Source organism: Hydra viridissima, unplaced genomic scaffold (genome assembly GCF_058129835.1).
Source record: "Hydra viridissima isolate aposymbiotic clone 2 unplaced genomic scaffold, HvirCarnegie_v1 scaffold_9, whole genome shotgun sequence".
Classification (NCBI taxonomy): domain Eukaryota; kingdom Metazoa; phylum Cnidaria; class Hydrozoa; order Anthoathecata; family Hydridae; genus Hydra; species Hydra viridissima.
The window spans coordinates 3,539,158-3,562,141 of NW_028324308.1; the positions used below are offsets into that span (position 1 = coordinate 3,539,158).

Sequence of the window (22,984 nt, forward strand, 5' to 3'; positions counted from 1 at the left end):
ATTTGTAAAGCAACATACAGATACACACACAAAATTAAAAAATAAACTTTTGTCACTTGTAGTAAGATTTATTGGATAAAAGTATTTACATTCCTGCAAAACAACATCTAACATTTAGTGCAAAACGTCCAACAGTTAGTTTTCTTTAAAGAAAAAAACCATCCTTGGTCCTAACTGTGCTAGTCTTATCTAGCTTTGTCAACTTGCATTTAATGTCTTTCATAGCCACACACGCAATGTCTTCAAAATGAGGCCACACGCGAAATATCTTCAAAATGAGGCCACACACGCAATGTCTTCAACATGAGGCCTTGTAAATTTACCAGCCACTTTCTTACTTTTTCTTAAAAACTCTATTTCCAGATCTCCATCCATATCCACTTCATTTCTTACAACAAAATAAGAAAAACAGACTTTTTCATAATATTTATTCTCTAAAAGTAATGGACAAATTTGACAAAACTCAAAAATTAATGTTGAAGTTCATTAAATATTGTATTTGAACTTGAACAGTTCTAAAACTGTATTTTAATTTTTTGTCGATAGTTTCTCACTTTAAGGCCTTCCTCACTATGGCAAACTTTGACAGCTAATTCTGTTAAAAAGATAATTATTAAAATATTGGGGAAAAAAGACATTGAATGTCAAACCTGTAAGACTATACTTAGTCTTACAGATTCATCCACAATATCTTTATTCAATCATCTGGAAAGTCTTTACTCAAAACATTACATGGAAGTTCAACAAATAAAAGAAGAGACAGAAGGACTGAAGAGAGAGATCATAAACTACATCCAATAATGTGCCAGCTAAACCTTCAGCAAACTGGTACACATTGGAAAAAGCTGAGCCTAATCAACCAACAATCAAAACATCATTTCTAAACTCGACTCCTTATGAGTTTAGTGATCCAAAGCAAATACTTTTAGTTTTTGGAATGATAGCTTTCATCTGTGAGGATAGTCTTCTTTTTAATACAGCTAAAAAGGAGAGGATTTCGTAGGCTCATAAACATGGTATATCTAAAAATGACTGTCAAGTCAAGTATAACATTCTAGACAGAAACTACCTTTGTTGTATGACATGCTTCAAGATGCAGTGCAACAGCAGATAAAAAAAGTCATTCAAAAGACTTGGTGGCATAGCATTCAAAACTGATATATGAGCAAGTAGGAGCAATGATACCTGTCTCTCACAATATAGGTATGAGAAATTCTTATCGACCACAACCTAATGTTTCCATCAACAACTTCACATCTTTTGCTACTTTTAACTTGTTTATTAACAAAATATTTAAGTCATAAAGGTGGAAATTCTTAAAATTTACAGGCTGCGGAAATTTGTTGAAAAAACAAAACCAGAATCGAACAGGGATCTGTAGATTACTTAACTTACAATACCCAACGTCTATTACTTACCAGGTACTATAAATAAATAAAAAAAGATTAAAAAGTGTTTCCTCATTTTAATCGAACAAAAGGAGCAGTCTAGTTTTAAAAAAATGAGTTGCTTGGATTCAGATAAAAAATATGGCCTGAGACTCCCATGCAACGAACATTTAGCTGACCTAATTTGATGTCCACTAAACTATTTTTTCAAAGACCATACGCAGTCAAGGCATTCTAGTAATATAAATTTCCCCGTATGGGCTCAATCAGCCTGCACAGGGGAACCTTTTTGGCTATTACATTCACTTTGATTTTTAGACCTCCCAACAGAGATCAATAAACGTATAAAGATACTAAAACTCCATTATCGGTTAAAATATATATATTCTTCATTCCACACACTCTAACTTGAGGAAAAAATGTCTTCTTAAAATCGAAACTCGGCGTCATGTTATTCAGGCTAAAAAACAAGGAACATTTTGATAGAAAAACATTTAAAAATATTTTTTTTAACGTCAAAAATCCAACTTCAGCACATGAAAACCAATCACATTAATAACCATTCAGCAACCGGCGTTTGGAAAAAGAAAGTATTTTAAGACTAATTTCAAGACTTTTTTTATTCTTGCCTCGATTTTTTCAAGAAATTTACATCTTCAATATTTCAAAAGTTTTTTTTGAAAATGTCTTGAATATTTCAAGATGAATCAAAGAAAAAATTATTTGGTCTTGGAAAAAATAACAAGACAGAATCTTGTTATTTTTTGTTAAAAATTACATTTTATTATCTTGTTATTTTTTTTTGTTAAAAAATGACTTTGTATTTCAAGACACTGATGCTTAATATGAATATAAACATGACCACAAAGACCATAAATTTTTTGTTGTTTCAACAGCATAAAGAATTTAATTTTAACAAACTTCAGACATTCAATTTTGTTTTAAAAAACTTATATAAAAACTTCAACTTAACTCGTTATTATTTGTTACTAATGGAAAAAACCAAACGCCGATGTTTACTAACCGTACGATTTATATTTAACTAAATTACTGCAAATGCTGATTAAGAAGTCAAAAGGTTTGAATAAACCAAAAATCTAAAGCATACCGATTCACTTCGACTTCGTGAACGTTTATGATAACTTTCTCCAGCCCTACCTGCACAAAGAAATAACACTTTTCTCTATAATACACTATAAATTCAAGTTAAATTTTCTTTTCTCTAATTCAATTTATTTTCAATTTATTGAAAAAAATAACAAAAAACCTCGTGGCGAAACAGATCGTCTTTGCCTTCTCTCACGTTCCCTAAAACATAGCATAGATAAAACAATTCTGTTGTGGAAAATAGAGCGGAATTGCAAGAATAACAGTTAGAATTTGATTCATTCAAATTATATATACAAAAAATCAGAGTGGTTCTATTAAAAATTCATTGAACTAAGGATCGCAATTTATACTTTTGTATACTAAGATACCTAAGTTAAATATGTAGGAAAAAGAGTATAAAACACAAATAATTATAAAAACTAACTTCATTTTCATCATTCGACTCATTTGAAATATTTCCATTTCTCTTTCCTAAACAAAAAACAAAGTGAGCTTAAAACGTTGTTAAAAACTACTGAAAATATTTGAGTATTTTAAATGCTAACAAGCAGAGAAAGAATAGAGCCTTCATTTTTTTTTCTGTGATTAGAATAAAAACAAAAACAAAAAAAAAACAGCAAACTTTTATATGAAGTTGATTCTAAATAAATCTACTTCAACATACGATAATCAAATCATAAGTTAGTAAGTTTAAAATTTCAAAAACTTAACTGTATGCCGAACGAAACCGACTGTAACGAAACAACGTAACGAAACTAGCATTCATTTAAAAAAGATGAAACTTCAATTCACAAACAATGACTTTTTCTGTCAAAATCAGCCTTAAGAAACCTTTTTCAAAATTTTAACTCTTTGACTAAGAATTTTAAGCGAAATACTTGGGTAGTCTTCTGTGTATTAAGAACATGATTCAAGTAAATACACATCAAATTATTTAGGAATTGAACTAGAGCTTTTAGAAAATCATTTGAGAAGATTTTTTGATTTCAACATGAATTCTTAAAAATCTTAAGTCAGAAAGATTATCTTAAGCGCCTTAATTTTTCAATAACCCACCATAGGCTGATTTTTAATTATATGGCAATTAAGATTTTAAACAACTAAACAATGTTTATATAATTATTCGGAATAATTATACCGAATGTTAGCGAGTTAGCTTAAGAAAGAAATTTCAGTATGATAAAAAAAAGATGCTTTCGTTATTTTTCTGTTTTACACTAATTAATCTCATTCTGAGCGAAAAGAATCAGGATAGACTTACAACTTTACTAAAACTAAAAAGAATATTACAAAATCCCCCAGCAGCGGCGTGGTCATACACAAAATACAAAACGCTAAAAGAGTTGTATTTAAGTGAGGAAGTAGTAGATGAAGGCATTGAGAATCAAGGTCTATTTTCTAGACAAGCAATAGAAGGCCAGCTTGAGAAAGCAGTAAAAGGTGAGAATGTCATATTATACGTGTTAGGAGAATCAGTAAGTGTGGGTAGTGAACTCGGAGAAGAAAACCAGAAATATGTATTTCATAATGCTTTGGCGAATTGGTGGAACAATACAGTTGGCGTTATAACAGGTATATTCAAACTTATAACTTATTTTAAAGCAGAAACGCTAATACTTCGTCAACAATTCTAACCTATTGACTATAGCTTAACACTAGAAAAGCGTTATTTGAACGGAAGAGATTCACAATGGTTGAGAAAATCAAAATAAGTAATTATGCAGTCTGTAAAGTTTTCTTTTTATATTGCTGAGTTTTTATTTGAAAAAGAAATGCGTAGTAAAGTTTAATGATTAAACTTCGACCTGTTTAAAGAGAGTGGGCGAACATTTTAAAAAGAATAAAGGAGTAGCAAATCGATTGAATATAACGCAGACCGGATCTAAGATAATAAACTCCTGTAAAAAAAAAAAAAAAAAAAAAGATAATTTATAGAAATTTTTCATTTTGAACAGGCAGTCAAATGGTGCGACGAGTTATTGCTGTTGGCGGAGTTTCGTCATTATATTTTGAAAAGTGTTTACAAGAATACGTCACAAGCAATGATACGTTTGATATGACGCTATGGGAATTCAATATTAACGACGGAAGTTTGAAGAAAGAAATTTTGCAAGACACGCTACGAAAGTTAATCTCAAAATTATTTCGAATGTACGAGAGGGTTGATCTGATATTTATCGTGTTTTATGATCGATCTCTATTTGACAAAAACATTACAACCAGGCACAAAATGTCGGAAAGAGTCATTTTAGACATGGCACTCAAATATAGTTTAACCAGTTTAAGCATTGAGAGGTACGCAGAAAAAACAAAAGATGCTGGTGAAAAAGAACTTATGACAGGAAAGCATCCTTCAATTTTAGCTCATGCTCAGATGAGTCTTTTGATCATTAAGTATTACACAATGGTCATGTTAAACACTATAGAGGAAATAATACATAAAAAGAGCTCTCCAAGCCTTAACATAAAAGCGATTGCTAAGAATTTACTAAATGATACAGATAGTAAATCCATATGCTGGACAGGCGTCAATCCAGATTTCAACTCGGTCAAACTTAAACACTCATTGTTCGATCTTCCTGCTACAATGACTAAGGGTTTTATGAAAGTCACCAAAGCATGGAATAACGTTCCTGAAAAGAGAGTAGACTACACAGGGGGTTATGTATCAAGACTTCAAAACGAAACATTAGAAATAAAGTTTGACGTCAAAAGCGTAAGTGAACTACGCAATAGCAAAATATACATAGCTTATAGGTTTGACTTTGCAAATTGCAGTTCCTATGCAAAAGTGTCAAATGGAAACGTAACAAAAACAGTGAAAATACAAAGTGGTGAAACACCACAGGGTCTTAGTGTAAAATATATTGGTGCATTTCCTGCAGGACAATACACTTTACAAGTGCGAACAAAAAAAGGTGGAATCAACGTTTGCTCTATAATTATAACATAATTCACTAAAATATTTACCTCTATAAGCATTTCTTTCTGCGCTTGCTTTTTTGATTCAACTTTCTTATCATTTTTTACTAAAAATCAAAGGAAAAAGCAGCTTGATGATGTTGTTTTTCGAAATTATTATTTTGTAAATATTTAAGAAAGTATTACTTTGCTTGCTAAGCAGCTTTTGCATTCGAAGTTTCATTTTTTCTCTCTGAGACAATTTGCTCTGAAAATACGAATATAGTTCACGTTACTTACTTCATCCTTACATAAATATTTATTAAAGATCTCTTAGAGTTACTGTGTTCTGTATCGTAATTATAACAAACCGTCAAATGTCCTTCAATATTTTAAAACAGGAAATCACACCAGTATCACTTACCTTATCAATATTAGCTTTACTTTGAGATAAAACACTAAAAGAGAAATAAAGATAATACTCAGCTTCGAAAAATCTCAATGATTATTTTTATACAAATTAGAACTTTAAAGAAAACAAGTGCTCACGGTAGTTGCTTGGGAATTACAGCTCCGGTCTTTTGAGGTGATTTGGAGCGAGAAGGCTCTGAACGTTTAGGAGAGCGCTTTCTGTCTAAGCCCCGATCAATTATAATGTCTCGTTTTTGGGGTGACTTACTCTTAGATTTGTATCTTCTCTCATTACTTCTTGATCTACTTCGCTTGTGATTCGAACGCTTTGTATAACTGCGAGAGCGACTACGGCTTCTCGATCTGTGACTTGATTGCCGACTTTTATTGTTGTAGCGTTCTTTAGATTTAGAGCGATGTCGACCTTGCGATCTTGATCGATGTTTTTCATATGACGGTGATCGATATCTATTACGGGATCTTGACCTGCGCCTATCACGTGACCTCGATCTATATCTATCACGCGACCTAGATTTATTTTTATCACGAGATCTAGATCGACGTCGATCTCGCTCTTCAGGGTTACTATGCTTTTGTCGGGTATTTTTTCCACTACTTTCTTGTTCATTGTCTTTTCTATTTTAATATCAGAAAATCAGTTATTATTATAATTTTTACTATTACATTATTAACTTTCTAAAAGTTCATGCTATATTTTTTTTTCTTAGGTTTTTATTTACTAGAATGTTCACTTAAGATTTAGTGAAGGAATCATGTTCACTTAAGATTTAGTGAAGGAATCATGTGATGTACTACCTTCCTTCTTTATTTACACTAGTTGTAGCGCCTCCAAATTCAGTGATATATTCAATTTTCTCCTCTGAATGTGGAGAGGGAGATCGTGATGATGAAGAGCGGCCATGAGCTTCTCTAAATAATCATTATGAATTCACAAATTTTTTTAAATGACTAGTATGTTAACTAAAAAATGACAACATTATTTTTACCAAAATGTTTAAACTACTTCCAAAAGTAATGCAATCACTGCTATTACAATTATTTACTTTTGTTCTTATATGCAGAACAAGTGTTTTTAACTTAAAAATGCCTTGAAAGTTGACTGATCGAAAGTTAAAAGAACATTCAAGAATGAGGTGAGCGATCAGAACATGTTTGTAAAAAAAAGTTCTCATTTATTTAAATTTTAAATAAGTTATTAAAATAACAAAAAAAAAGTAAATGTAAATAAAAAAATTATGAGAAAAGAAAAATGAAAAAGAAATTTAGACAAAAAACATTGTGGAACAAATAATAATGTAATGTTTCTGAAAAATAATGTTAACTCAATAGTAACAACAAAAACACGAAAAGTTTTAAGGATTTCAAAAATATAACGAACCTATCAGGATCGTTTTCATTCTCTTTTTCTTGAAGGGCAAAACTAAAGCAAAACAATAATTAAGCTATAAAAGAATTATATCAATAAGAATTCTTATATGCAAAGGGGATTTTCATTTCTATTACAAATAGGATATTATCCTATTTATTAAGTCGGATTTATGTTAATGATTTAGGTATTAAATGTAAAAGAAAAAAACTGTTCACCTTAATGGAGAGCCTCTCATTGTTTTTTGCTTCATGCGAAGACTTCTGCGGGCAGATTTACCTTTTCTTCCCTTAAAAAAAAAAAAAAGGAAAAATTTATTGTAAATCAAATTCAAATCTAATTTTTGCAAAAAAATTTTAATAAAAAAAAGTTATATACTGGCATCTTTGATCGCTGCTCTTCCTCCTCTTCTAACTTTTTGACATACTCAAATTCTTTTTTCTCAAACAAAAGCTGCCTGGAAAAAAAATGTTCTGAGATAAAATGACGGTACATGCATAGGAGTATTAATTATAAATTAGAATAATACTAAAGTAGAGAAAATAAAATATAGAGAAATTTAAATGTAACAGAGACTTTTTGCTATTTTAGAAATCAGTAGAAATATCTCTTAAAGTTTATGTATAAGATATCTTTTAAGAGTACAGTCTTGACCATATTAATGGAGTCACTGACATTATTTGATGGTTTATGACTGAATGAATATTAATTGTTCTATGTGCATTTAAAACTCTATGCTAAACAAAGAAGGATATTACAAAAACCAAAATTTTATCAGATCATACTGGTAAAAATCAGAGAAAAATTGCTACAATATGTGGATTTACACAATCTAATCTAAGTAAAACTGTCAAAGTGTACAAAGAAACTAGGACAAGTTCTCCCACAAAAAAAAGTTGATGTGGGTGCAAACATCTGATCAATGCAAGAGATGATTGTTTTTTTTACTGCAACAGAACTTCAGAGATCCCAAAATGTAAGTAAAGTAACAGTTAATAAACTGATTTATAAAAAAAGTCAAACATTAAAAAAATTTTCTCAAAAAAAAAATCTCAATTTTAACTTTTTGCACTATATGACGTAATTCTAAAGTAAAAATTATAACTTTTTAATTCCATTAAACTAAAAACATTAAATAACACAATATAAAAACAAAAAAATCTGCTATTATACTTGCAATATTGTCCATAACCAATGCCGTATTGTGTTGCTAATGCATCTAAATGATTTTGCTAAACAAATATGAAAAATAATTCATAAGTAGTTAAAATTTTAAACAAATTCTTTCTCTTGAAAAAAGACACTTAAAATATTACTTTAAATTAAGCACCTTATTGCTATATATAATACAACTTAAAATTTTCATTAGTAATGGAAAAGTAATTTTTAAGAAACAACTTTCCAATAAAATAATGTTTTTCTATGCAAATACATCTTTTTTTTTTAAAGTAATTTGTTCGTAATTATTTTCCTAGAAAAATGGTGAGTGCATTTCTTAAACTAATAATATTGACACTGTCAACTTTTATCAAAGTAAAAAATAAAAAACTTCCTATCTACTTTTTATAAAACAGAAAAACTTTCTAAAACCAATTGATCAAAAATAATAAATTTATTAGGCAAATAATAAAAATAAATTTTAAATTAAAAATGTGACAATTAAACTTATACCACCAAGTTTATAATGGTGTTTTTTTTTTCCAGTTTGGGAGTTAAAATCAAGCATCTGTGTTTAATTTCTAGGTTTTTAACTAATAGTATGTACAAACATCTATACCAGTCATTTGAAATTAAATTTAAAATAATTTATATATTTAAACATAAAATGCTATAAGATTCCAGAAAAATATTTGCAAAACCTCACACATTTTACATTACTTGTTTTTAAAGAACCAAACTGTAAATTATCTTCAAAATTGAGTTTTGACAAAACACCACCAAAACACCAAATATACCTCAGACATGAGTGTCTATTACACCCACTGCTCTATCTAAAATCTACTAACCTGTTCTTCCTCTAATTCCAATACATTGACATTGATATCTATATCAAATTAAAGAAAACATAAACATTTATCATATAAATAAATATATCATAAACTTATTTCAAATTAATTTAAAAATATAAGGTCTGACCAAGCCTATTGAGAAGATGAATTAGGCTTGGGGCAAATAAATTTGTTGAGCCTGTGGAGCCCAGGAACTGTGCAAAGAAATGGAGGGCAGCTTTCTGGTTGCAACCTTTTCTGCAGAACATTTATGGGAATAATTTGTTGAAGAAAAGAATGTTATTTTAATTTTTTTTTTTTTCCTATTTAAAAAAAAGTTATGCATTTGCAAATTTATCAACCTATAAAAAAAGTAATTAACAAAAATCTTTTAAAAAAAATCTTTAAAAGTTTCTTTCATAATTCTTAAAACTTGTTGACCCTCACCCAGCCTGAGACCCAGGGCAAATTCCTGCCAGTTCCCTCTTAATGGGTCTAACTCTTACACCCGCCATCTCAGATTTGGAAAATCTGGGGATTAGCAGCTAATTTTCTAAGTTGAGTAAGAGTTCTAAATAAGATTTTATTCAATATTGAAGTTTTCAATTTGATCCATTAAATGGCAACTGTTTCTCAGTTTATACTATCCTATGAAACATAAAAAAAATAAAAAATAAAAAAAGGCCATTTGTCAATTTTTACTGGTTAATCAGACTGATTGCTACTGAAATTTTACTTGGGCAAAAAATTTGTTTTTTACTATATTTCTATTCTTAGAAACTTTGAATATTTATAACTTTTGATTCATACACTCTTTTCAAATGGAACATGTATCAAAATGTGTGATAAAGAAAATATTATACATGTTACTGTCCATTTTACCTGCACCTTAACCATTTTACTAAAAAAAAAAGTTAATTATCAAAGTACATTATTTTTTGCTGTAAAAAAATTTGTTTCTTGTGGTATTTAAAAAAATGACAATTTTTATGAGAAAAAATGCAATAAATTTAAGAAGAAAAATAAAGATTGTATTTTATTGCATTTTAACTTGTAAGAATGATTCTAATTAAGTTTCTCAAAGTTTTCAAAATTTCAATAAAACCAAAAACATTTTGGAATATTCAAAGCTGGGTGCCTTCCACGTTTCTTTTTGGCAACAAGTTCAGATTACTTTGATTTTAATTCTGCTTCTTCCTTCTTTATTTGTTTGATTCTTCTATTGAAATTATTTTTGATTCTTTGCAAGTCTTTTTTTTTCTCTTCTTTTTCCTTTTGGAAATTTTTCTTTACTTTGTTCATAGATTTCCAAATTAAATAATTTTTCACTTAATTTTTTTTGTACTTAAGTGAAAATAGCACAGAGAAAGAAACTGGAACGGATCTTTTTCAAATTCAGTTAAAACATTTTCAGAACAGGACAATCTTTCTTCAGACTTTCTCCTTTTTATACCTTCTTTTGATACCAACTAATTGTTTGCTCTGATCATATTTTTTGGAAGCAGCATAAACTGATAAGTTTCTTTTGAAACTTTTAGAAAAATAGCTTCATATTTGTTATGTTTTCAAGATACAGCGGCAATTTTCGCTTAATCTTCTTCAAATCTGTCACAACTTTTCATAATTACAGTTATATCACTTAAATTACTTTAATCAAAAAATTATTTAAACAAAAAAAATTTTTATGTAAAATTTAAACTTTTATGTTAAAATACCACAAAAAAAAAACTGATTTAACGAGTGATCACTATAAATCTGAACAAAGTTTAAAGGATCATTTTTTGATCATATTTTTTTTTATCTTTTAAAAGTAAAAAAAGTATTTCATAGAGAATTGCTTGTTTTACTTAGCACAATATTTGGTGGATTATCTTTTTTTGGTACTATTTTAATCTTTTCAGCCCAACACGCTTTAGACATAATGAGAAGATGCAAGATCTGGCACACAAATTTGTTACTATGATGATATTCTTCTGTAGATGGGATGAGTCTCTTTCAAATACAATGCTCCAAGTATATTCTCAAAAACACAGTTTAGACGTACCTTTGGATGAAATTGTGATCTACACTAGTAATTTTTCAGGGCATTTCTTTTTGACTGTATTTAACATTTGATAAAGTCAACAAAATATTATGGAATATTTTCAGCTTAGAAATGCTTTACTGTGTATGTTTTTCCAAGATTCGTATTTTCCAAATAAAACTCATAGACACGTTTTCAGTGTTCATCTTCATTTTTTTTTGTTTACCTTTATTTCTAAATATTTAATGCAAATTCTTTTTGCGTTTTCTGAAAACTAGAAATTCTAAACTTAACAAATATTTATAGAGCATTATGTATAGTCATTTTTAAATGAGGTAAAATTAAAATAAACTGAGTGCAAATTTTTAGTGATCACCCATTATTGTTTAAATAACTTTAATAACTAATTGAATTAACCATATATTCCTATTGAAGAATCAAAATTGTTAAAAATAATTGTGCTTTCTCAAATACCAATCACCATTTTTTAAGAAAATATCAAATATTCTAAAAAAGTTCTTCAATGATGCAAAATTTTTTAGAATGAATTCTAAAAAAATTAATTCTAAAAAATTCTTAAATAATCACAAATTTTGTTATACTGAAGGAAAATCAATCATTAATTATAGTTAGATAAATGTTAAATTTTTGTTCAAAATGGTTTTATAAACATTTTTAAACCTTTTGTGAGCTAGCTATAACATGTCAAGTACTCCAAAGGACTTTTTTTGATGTAAAAGTAAATACTGTAAAGAAAAATCTTTTACCCAAAACAATTATCTAATATATGAAGCCCAAAGTTTGTATATGTGTATGTGTTCTTAATACAAACCCAGTTTTGATCCGATCCTCACCAAATTTTGCACACAGGTCTAATTTTTCCAAGGGAAGGTTTTAGACCAAGTTTGGACCACCCCGGACTCCATGTTCAGGGTGCTTATGGCTGGAACCAAGTTCTGCAATTGGAGCAAATTTGTAAAAAAATGTTTTAAGTATTATAAAAATATTTTTAACACGGCAAAACTGAGTAAAAAATAGTATCCAAGCCTGGTAACAAAGAGTTTGGATATGCACTTTCCATAAGTATATTTAAAAAAACTAATTGTTCTTAACAATCATCACAGATACCATTTGAATATTTCTATAATAATTTCTATAAACATTTGAATATTTCTATAATAAGTGTTATACGATAATTTATGAACATTATATATATAAAAGTTGATAGACAAAAAGGTCTAAGTTAAAATGCAAGAGAAGCTGTTCAATTGAAGTTGAACAAGTTTTAAAAAAGTTGTTTCACCAACCTATATCACTGAGGTCACTTTCACTCTCCTCACTGGTGGAATCTTCATCATTTGAATGAACAGCACATCCTTCATACTTGTAATGGATTTTTGCATTTGCTTTGCTCTGAGCCCTACATAAAAAGATGAAATAATAGCTATGGTATTATTTAATAACTTTTGATTTTTATCTTTCAAAATTTGTCAAGCCCCTGTGACAGCAGTAAAAAATAAAAAATTCCTGCAAAAAATCTCCAGCCGAATGATTGCAAACATTTCCACCAAAAATTTCCTAACCATTTTATAGAAAATGAAAATGGTTACTTCAGATAGGTTTGCATAAATAAAGCCTCAAATCAATGACATTTAAAAACAACAAACATACTGACTTCTCTTTCTCCACATTAAGCTTATGCTCTGCTTGCTTTTTACCATAAGCCTCTTCTATTTCCAACTGCTTAAGATATTGCTCTTCAGATGCTAAAAAAAAAAAATCCCTTTTTAGTTAAGTTTTTAGTTTTAAAAAGCCACTTTTAAGTCTAGTGATTTAACCTAGGACTTTGTAATACATCATTAAATTCAGTAGGATGTGTAGATAAGGTTTGGTGCATCAGCAAAACCATAAAATTCTTTTTCGTCAAGTATTTGAAGTTTTTCAATTGTTTTAGTAGTTTATTATATTAATACCAAATTAAAAACCATTTTTAGAAAAAAGATCTGCTACTTTTATAAACATAAATCCTTAAGCCCATGAAATGTTCAAAAATGTTCAATGAAATGTTGTTTAAGACCATTAAACTTTCAAAGGAGAAACTTTACTTTCAGTGTAAAACTTGCAAATTAACAAGATTGGGATCTTCCACATAATCATGTGGAAGATCCCAAGTGGTAAATCTGCCATATCTAGTGCAATACACGGAAAAAATGTGCACAGCCTGTTTTTCAAACATAGTGAAGTGAAAGAAACACAACTTTAACAATAAAACGTTAGAAGTAAAAATAGAAAACCTTCAGACTTCAGCTCAAGTTAAGAGACAAGTTGTTCCCAAAATTATCCCCCCCCCCCAAAAAAAAGTGTAAAGGATCAAAAAGAACTAAACTTGTTAAAAGTTTACACATTTCTCCTGTAAATATAAACTTAGACAAATCACGTTGGTTGATACGATAACGATTCAAGTAAGACTTAATTTGTCGAACAAAAAACTGATGCAGCTAGCAAAAGAGTTCAGGTATATATAATTTAAATCTATATCTATATTATTTCAATTTGAATGTTCAAATCTATCTTAATTTTAACTTAACATAGTTTTAACTAGTTAGGCAATTAAAGAAAAAACCTGCATAGAAGCATTTCTAGAAAATGCAGCTTCAGTAGTTGACCATGCATTTGATGACTTGTTCATAATAGACTGGCAAGAATTTAATATTAAGTAAGAAAACTTGTACAGATTATTTTAGATTAAATAAACAAATCTTAAAAAAACAACAAAAAAAAAAAAAAAAAAAAAAAAAAAAAAAAAAAACATGAGAAAACAGGAAATAGAGCATTGTACAACAAATAAGTGAAAAAAAATCATGTTAATTTGATCATTTCAGTGTACAGATACTGAGGAGCTCATTGAGATTAAAAAAGGTTAAGCGTATTCATTCAAATAATCAAACTTGATGGAGGAAGAGAATCTCTGAAGATAGTTAAATTTATTTTTACATTTTAAATGTATTAGAACTAAAATAAATCAGTGAGATTTAGGTAATTAATATCTCACTAAACTTTAGATTTGTTTGAACCTTTTCATAGAAATTTAAAACAAACTTTAAAAGTTGAGAAAATTTATCAAGAAGATAAAGGTCAAGGAGCATTTAAAATGAGCTTCAGAACTCAAAATATAAGGAAGCCCCTGTAAAATTTCTTTTTTATTTGCTTCGGTTCCCAAAATTCCTGAAATTCACTACAATGTTATGATATTAGTGAATAATATTGGCTTAGGTAAAATAAAACACTCATCTGTAGCTAACCTTTATCAAATGTGTGGTTCATTTTCTAGTGATATGGGTACACAACTTTTCTATAGTTTGCAAATGGAAAAGAAAAGAAACTTTTAAAGAAGAGACTCTCAGAACTCTTGGTTTTTTTAGGGCAGCAATGTAAAAAAATTCTCTCAGACAGGGTCAAAGAAATGTAATGCTAAAGGTTTTTGAAGTATTATTAATCCTCAATTGAAACAAGAAGAGACCTATGACCAGTAGGGTACAGCGAGAATTTTTTTTTCTTCTAAAAGCTTAAGAAAAGGTGTATTCTTATGTAAAATCAAATTTTAAATAGGGTTTCCTTAAAAAAATCTTTGATCGGAAAAAGTTTTGATACCCAAATTTTCACTTTTAGAAATTGCAAAATTTAGTAAAATCTTATTTGTCACATTTGTCCTTTATTATGCTTTACATGTCCTTCTTTTTCATTGCGATGAAATATTAAATGCAAATAATGTTTCTAGACCAATTGCAAGCTTTTTTGATACTTGTTTCAAAGTCATTATCTTGCATGAATCCTACCAGCAATGCAGATTCTGGACATTTCAGGGGAGAGGGTCTTCAATTTTCAATGAGGTTTCAATGATTAACAAATTTGCTTATAACAGTTGTTTTTTTTGTTTCATTAGAAACAAAGGTGGTGCCAGTGATGCGGTTTCCCCAAAAAACAGGAGGTCTATCCCATCTTAATCAAATAATAATTTGATAACACTACTATAACACTATTAAAAAAACAATAAATAAAACAACATATCTTTCAAATCTATTGACATTGAAAATTTATTAAAATTTCTTTCTTTGTTTTAAAAACAGGTAGCAACTCTCTATGTTGAGCTCTAGCTCTAATATATCCATCTCTTGCATCTGGTCCAACTACTGACATGGATGCTACTGTCACTTGTTTTACAGCACGCTCGGTACTTTGAGTATGAATTTTAGCAGAAGGAGTTATTAGAGGTGTCAATCTTAGCAATACCAACTTATCTTTAGTGAGCGAACAAGTAAAAACCGGTTCTTGTACTACACCATTTTCCCATTTGACTAGCTCTTGAAGAGTAGTTGCTTCAAAGTTCAGTTTAGGTATTTTTCTTGGTCTGATTCGCATGTCTCCAAGGATATTATTACCCCTTTGTTCCAAAATTCGGTCAACTGCAAAGTGCGGTCTTCTGCATTATTACTAGATAATAAAGAGATTAATAAACTTTCATGGTTCGCATACCAAGCGCCTAACTGGATGTAGGGAGTCACAATTTCTCTTACTATAACAGGTTGATTTCTAAGAATTCTCAATTGAGTCAGAATGTGATTGGAAGCATCTTCAAGTCTGTCTTTAACTTTAATGTCAAAAAAAAGTTTAAAGTAAAATTGTAAACAAAATAATACAAGTAACTCAAGATTTTTCAAATTCTGATCAGTTAAGTCATGTTTCCTTGTCCACATAAAGACTATTCTCATGCCAGTAGTGAGCCATCTGGCATGACTTAAGGGGCCACATTGAATTTCTCTAAGATTAGGTGGCAATACACCGATCTTAACTGCTTTACATAACTTGTAGGTTTGTTTTTGATCTGTTGACATATTTTTTAGTATTGTTTCTGGAATGTCAACAAAGCTCTCTCCCTCTGGAAGAGCTTTAAATTGAGGATTGTACTCCATTTTATTAACATCAGCAAGACATTTTCCCACAGGACCTACAAAGCCAGTACTACATGATGTTAGTCCATCAATTACTTCTATTAGGTGACGCAAAAATAACTCATTTGAATGAAGCATGCATATGGCCCAGTGGCATTTGTGACCTAACATCTTTTCAAGATGTGTTATAGCACCACCTTTCCAGCCAGTGTTAATTGAAGTACTATCAGCTCCAAGTACTAAACATGATTCAGTAAGATTATATTGTTGCAGCAAATTATAAACACCTTCAGCAATCTTTTTAGCTGGCTTATCTGAATGAGTATGTGCATTTGGAGTAAAATGACCAAGATATCGACCACCAGGTTCTATAGTCACAGTAATGTGTTGCTCTTTGATAATAATAGGATGTAGTTGTCCATTTGAATCATTTATCATCGCTCTTGTTGAATCTTTTCTTCCATCAAAGTAAATGCCAATATTATCTGCTTTTGGAAGATTAAAATTATCATTATTCTTTGCTACTACCATGATTTTTTTTCTTGCTCTCATCAACTTAGAAGGATCACAAGCAAGGTAAGAGTATTCAGGGGTGAGAAATCCTGCTTCAATTAAATCTTGCAGATAACTTGTAGCAATTGCTGCAGTTGCGGCAGGTGAAATCCCAAACCTATAAAATAAAACTAGTTTATATTTATTTTTATTAATTCATTATCCGAACTTTTGCTGCTCAACAAAATAATAATCTATATGATTACCTTATACTAGCCATTGCTGTGTTTTTTATTGACATAGTGTTTTTTCTTGACTTCTTTTCTAAAAATCATGTTACAAGGAAAGCATAGACACCTAATTTATCCTTTAGAAGCCTTTCAACCAACAATTTAATTTTATTGTCTTGTTTTAAAGTAAAGTTAACATTAACTGGATTATAGTTGTCATTGAGTGAAATATCAGGAGAAATACTTTTTTGATATTCTTCATATAATTCTATATCTTGTTTTTCTGTGACCTAAAACCAAACTTTTACAAATATTATTTTTGTTTTATGTGTGTGTGTGTGTGTGTGTGTGTGTGTGTGTGTGTGTGTGTGTGTGTGTGTGTGTGTGTGTGTGTGTGTGTGTGTGTATATAATTTGCTATATAAACAAAGAAAATATTTACTATTATGAAATTATATTTACCTCAAAGGATGCTTGATCATCTTGTAGTTTTTTCATTCTTTTCTCATAAGCTTTTTCGTCACTGATTTTTCTCTTATATTTTTTTCTAAGTTTCGTTGTCTCAATTTTATCAGCATGTCCCATTTGCATGTCAGACTTTTCACCTGTCTTATTTCTTTGACTGTATAACCACCTGAGCTCCATAGTTGGAATTTTTTTAGAAAAAATACAGGTGCAATTTATATGTGCTTTACTTTTACAATTTTGGGGGGAAGAACACCCAGACATATCATGTTCACACAGAAGAATCTTATGAGGACATGTTATGAGGTCCATTAGCTTATCTAACTTCAATATAAGTTCTTCTTTTACTTTTGCCTTAGTTCTTCCCCATGCAACGTTTTCTACTTTCTCCCAAAGGGTTTTAATTCTATAATAAAGTGATTTCTCACCAATAATAACTGGCTGTTGAAACTTAACATTTGCTTTTCTCCATTGAGCAAGAACAAATGGAATCAGATCGCTAGCAAGATCTTTGTTAGAATATTTATTATGGTGTAGATTGCATGTCATGCTTTTTTGTTCTTTTAGTAAAATCCCTTTTTGAATAACTGCTCTGTTTGTAGGCAGCTCACTAGGAATAAAATCTTTTCCAGGTCCAATAAAATCTGAAATTGCAGTGGTGGATGATCTAGTCTTAACTTTTGACATTTATGAATATCTCAATTAAATAACTAATAATGAATAAAATAGTAACAAACTTTGATCTTGTATAAAGCTTTTATACAGCGGAGAGCCAAGTAAAAATATCTTTTAAAATTAATTTGGCGCTGCGCTTATTAGGAGAGTTTATTACATAAAAACGGATTTTGTTTACTTTATAATAATTTAAGTTTTTTTCATTTTAATAATCTGTAAATATGAAAATTTGGGTATCAAGACGTTTTCTTATCAAAAAGTGGTCCATAACAAACCTACCTTGAAATTTAATTTTACATAGGAATACACCTTTTCTTAAGCTTGAAATTTATTTTTTTCAAAAACATATAAATCTCACTGTACCCTAATGACCAGTTAGTGATAGACTATCTGTCTCCACTAGTTATTCCTAAAGAAGGGAGCTACTAATTATATTTGTAAGCATTCAAGGAAATGTGGCAATTAAAAAGACGTTTCAGGTATTCAGAAGTTTCATCAATGCTGAACATTTCTAAAGAGGTACACAACAAATATCTTTAACTGCAATGCTTCAAGGAAAGTTTTAAAAAATTATAAGTACATAAAGGCCTCCCCAATTAATTTAAAAAAATTGATAGAGGGGTTTAGACTTGTGATAATAAAAATTGTGGTTAAGACTTGTTTTGGAAAAAAAACGCAGCCTGATTTTCAAACACATACTAAACACTTGTTGAAGATTTTGGAATCGCTGTACATTAAAAACTCATGTTACATTTAAACAGATTCCCTTTTGTATGATAAGAGGACACAAGTTGGACTATTACTTAGAGCAAGTTGTAGAATCTATTCACTTTAACTTCCTCAATGAATCTTGGAATAGATTCACGGTTTCTAAGAATAACAGCTCCAATCTTGAATATTTAAAAAAAATCTGTGATCAGTTTTAATAAAAAAAAACAACTTGCAATTGTAGCAAAAGATTCTGGTTGTATATTCATATTTTAACAATTAAATTACTTCTTTTTTTGTATGTGAAAAAAAAACAAACAAAAAGAAAATATATATTAAACCCTAACTCAATCATCTTACGAATGAATAAGGAGACAAGTAACATTCCTATAATTGTGTTTTTGATTTTAAATTTAAGATAATTTGCAAAACTGAAAATATTTGGCTGAAAAGAATTTTGTAATTTTGCTGATACATCTGACCTTAAGAATTTACACATTTTAACAAATACCACAGTTAGATTTGTTAAGATGTGTGAATTATTAAAGTCCTAATTTAAATCACAATCAACTTAAAGTGGTTAAGTAAAACTGTGTCTACTTAGCTGTTTCAAATGCTAAAAGTTAGACTAGAAATAAGTGAATCATGCTTCAGACCTAGTTTATATAAGCCAAGTTAAAAGAGACCCAACAGTTAGAATAGAAAGAAGATAAATAACAGTAGATAATAATAGATAATAGACTGATATATAATAAGTTAAGGATACAGTTTTGATATAGCTGTTGAAATATTTGGTTGGAATAATTAGCAGAAATAAAAAATTATAGAACCTAAAAATAACCATCCAAACATCCACTTTATTATTCAGAGCAGTATATATACAATATAAATTTAAGATAATAGCAAGCATTTAAACAGAAAATTCAAGAAAGCCTTTATAATATAATAGTAAGTACAGTTTCAATAATAATTTAAATATTAATTTTTATTGTTAAATTTTACTCAATTATAATATAAACAACTACTACATAACCAAGTAAGACATTAGTAACCATTCAAGAAAGCCTTTATAGTAGTAAGCACAACTTCAATACTAATTTAATAATTCATATTTTTAAATTTTACTCAACTGTGATATAAACAACTGTTACATAAGTAAGACATTAGTAACCATTCAAGAAATAGAAATAAGCTTTGTTAAGCATATCATTTGTTAATAAATTAAATTCCAATGTAAATAATACTCATCATTATTACAAACTTTACAAATATTACAAACTTTTTAAGTAAAAATCATTGCTAAAAAAAAAACTTGAGAGACTTTTATACCTCCAGTAGCATCAATCTGAACAAGAGTACGATAACTTTCATAATTACATTTCCATAATAGCTTCTCTTCTTCAGTACTATAAACAAAAGGTTTAAAAAGAGATTTAAAGTTTCAACTTTAAGATTATTGGTTATTTATAAATCAACTTAAAGAAAAAAAAGCTATGTTTTAGCCAGATAAATTTAACAATTCTGTTTTTTCATTACTACTCTTTTAACCTATTTATCTTTTTGAAAGAAACATTTTAACAAATAAGTAACCACAAATATAAAAAAAGAATAAGTATTAACTTTTCTTCTGCAACATCAACTGGTTCAGGAATAAAATCCAAGTGTGCCCTTACATCAAATCTAAAATGAATTTTTTTTTTTTTAAAAAAAAAAGAGAAAGTTTTATCGAAGAAAAGGCTATAAAAAACATTAAAAAATACAAATTTATCATAACAAATCTTTAAAGTGAAGTTTAGATCTTTAATAAAAATGTAGGTCAGTCCACACTTACTTTTCCAAGTGTTTTTAGAGTCCTCTCATCAACATTGAACAGTTTTGCTGTCTTTCTGATGGATATAATAGAACACTATTCAACTTGCTTTATAAGCTTTTCCGTGAATTTTTTATCAACTTTTTTGTTCACTGAAGAGGGCATTTGAGCTCTCTCAGAACTGTCACATTTTTTCACTTTGTAAAATGTAGTTTTAGACATTGCAGAAATATGAATCACTTCACTTACAGGCAAACCCATATGAATCAAATTTAAAACTTCAGTCTTTTTGGCTTCCATTTTAAATCTTTCAGCCAAAATATCTTTTACTTACAATTTTATTCAAATCAATAACATTCATTGAACATTAACCAACAAAAACAAATTTTAGAAATTTTTTGTTTACACTGCAAAACCCAGCCCAAAACTAGTTCGCGAATCGCTGCCGTACCCTGTATGAATTGAATAAAAATGTGGATCTGTAACTTTAGTTAATCATTATCTACAAATGCTTTAGCTAGGAGAACTATCAAAAATTGTTTAAATTTTTTTTTGCCTGGTGGCAAAACTCTTTTAAGTTTAATTATTACATAAATTCTTACAAAGAAAATTTTTGTTGGTATTTTTTTCAACAAAACTATAGATGTGCTGATGCCTGTAAGCTTGTTATTGAAAAAAAAAAAAACCCACCACATAACATTAAACTTATAGGTTATCACAATATTAGGCAAACTTTCTACTGTGCATGATTGTGAATGATGTGTTTGAATATAGATTAAAATGATTTTTATTCTGAGTAAACAATTTTTAACTTTTTTTGCATATTTAGTTAACTTATTTCGTCCAGTATATGTTTATCTCATTCTTGATCAATATATATGAAAAATGTAAACGGATTGAACCAAAAGATTAAATCTTTACAGGTATGTGTTCATACTTTGAATGAACACATACCTGTAAAGATTTAATCTGATGTTATTTTGAATTTACTTCAGGTTCTTACAATTCATATAATTACAATCATTTCCTTAATTTAAAAGGGTAAATAAAATTTTACTGATTACTTAAAATTGCAAATCAAAGATATATAATACAATATAATACAATATAACAAATAATATTTACAAATAATATTTTTTTAATACCATTTTTTAACATTGTTAGTTCTATATATAAGAAAAAAAAAAAAAAGAAAAAAAATAACCTGTCTATTAATATTTCATTATCCCCTTGCCAAGGCATCCTATAAGATTTATCTTTTGTTATTGCATACTTCTTTATTAAGATTTTTTTTTAAAGAGCTTATTACAAACTGTAATAAAAGATTAAATTGCAATATATATATATATATATATATATATATATATATATATATATATATATTTGTAATTAGAGAAAATCTTACAGTTGTCCATCAGCCATTGCAGCAGAGTTATCATTTAGCATGTGAAACTTGCATTTCTGACCATAAACACGAATTAACTGATGTGGATCCATTTTCTGTCATAAAATAATATAAATATTGTTAATGGCATAGTCTTTCCTAGAGATGTGGGCCAAATTGTATTCTATCTGTAGAACACAAGTTGACCCACATCTCTAGGATAGACTATTTATACCATTAACATTTATACCATTTTCTGTAGAAAATTGAAAATCAAATGGATGGTTTTAATGGGAAACTAGATTAATGCAACTACGTAGGTATTACCCTATATTTGTAAATTATTGAATTAAAAAATGTTAATGTTTTATATGTTGAACATATTAACATGATATTATAATGAAAGAATTAAAAAGAAAACCAGAAATACAAAAGCATAATAAAAAAAAAATCGTGTTTCTTGTTGAAATCTTAGTTAAAACAGTTTTATGTAATAACTTCAACGTTTAAAACATTTCATTTTCGAAGTTTTCATTAACAAAAACTGTAATAAGAAGCAAAATAAAAAACAGTGATTTAAACTTTTGAAACAGTTACCATTTTTGTATAATACGCTTGACGCCGTTCAGCTCTTTTTTTGTAATCAATCATGATTCCTCTTAATTTTTTCTCTTGTTTCCGAGCTTCTTGCCACATTTTATTTTTGAAAAGATCAATATGATATGCGTATTCATAAACTTCAGATTGTTACAAAATGAAATTATTTTTCAACTAAAAAATAAACCAAAAGATTAACAAAAAGTCTAAAAGCAATGATATTCATTCTGAATGTTTTAAACTATTTTTAAGTGCTTTTTTACTAGATTTTTAAAATGTGTGTTCTTCTAATGTCTTTTTGCTCTCATATGGCAAGAAAAAGAAATTGCATCTACAGCTATCACAGTAAACAGACAACTTGTATGACATTTAAAAAGTGTTTTAGTATGAAGAAGATTAACTTTTGATTACCATTATCAAATTTAGGAGCCATAGTTAAGACCTATAAATTAAAATTTTAATTTTAA

General features: G+C 28.7%; 2 protein-coding genes and 1 pseudogene across 5 annotated transcripts; 1 reads left to right on the top strand and 2 right to left on the bottom strand.

The window, feature by feature from the left end:
* Positions 1 to 1,755: 1,755 nt before the first annotated feature.
* LOC145185420 (CLK4-associating serine/arginine rich protein-like) lies at positions 1,756 to 22,696 on the bottom strand. 3 transcript variants are annotated; one of them, XM_090098935.1, is made up of 21 exons: positions 22,518 to 22,696; positions 21,942 to 22,036; positions 21,741 to 21,779; positions 20,347 to 20,406; positions 20,056 to 20,132; positions 12,884 to 12,974; positions 12,516 to 12,628; positions 9,204 to 9,241; positions 8,371 to 8,429; positions 7,576 to 7,654; positions 7,416 to 7,486; positions 7,210 to 7,251; positions 6,627 to 6,740; positions 5,949 to 6,446; positions 5,824 to 5,857; positions 5,607 to 5,667; positions 5,469 to 5,527; positions 2,923 to 2,969; positions 2,656 to 2,696; positions 2,497 to 2,546; positions 1,756 to 1,848 (listed from the first exon to the last, which is right to left on the bottom strand). In XM_090098935.1, the coding sequence occupies exons 1-21, from the start codon at positions 22,614 to 22,616 to the stop codon at positions 1,840 to 1,842; spliced, it is 1,776 nt and encodes a 591-aa protein (XP_089955061.1). In that variant the 5' UTR covers positions 22,617 to 22,696; the 3' UTR covers positions 1,756 to 1,839. The 3 variants fall into 3 exon arrangements, with proteins under 3 accessions (XP_089955061.1, XP_089955063.1, XP_089955062.1); XM_090098937.1 differs by having other exon boundaries at positions 12,880 to 12,974; positions 22,518 to 22,693; XM_090098936.1 differs by lacking the exons at positions 20,056 to 20,132; positions 20,347 to 20,406; positions 21,741 to 21,779; positions 21,942 to 22,036; positions 22,518 to 22,696 and adding an exon at positions 19,557 to 19,675.
* LOC145185421 (uncharacterized) lies at positions 3,642 to 5,895 on the top strand. The gene is made up of 2 exons (XM_080061311.2): positions 3,642 to 4,070; positions 4,454 to 5,895. Exons 1-2 carry the CDS (start codon positions 3,689 to 3,691, stop codon positions 5,449 to 5,451), a joined length of 1,380 nt encoding a protein of 459 aa, XP_079917437.2. The 5' UTR covers positions 3,642 to 3,688; the 3' UTR covers positions 5,452 to 5,895.
* LOC145184034 (uncharacterized) lies at positions 15,088 to 19,452 on the bottom strand (annotated as a pseudogene). Its single transcript, XR_016455988.1, has 3 exons — positions 17,341 to 19,452; positions 16,916 to 17,169; positions 15,088 to 16,827 (listed from the first exon to the last, which is right to left on the bottom strand). The product of XR_016455988.1 is annotated as an uncharacterized LOC145184034 (transcript).
* Positions 22,697 to 22,984: the final 288 nt, after the last annotated feature.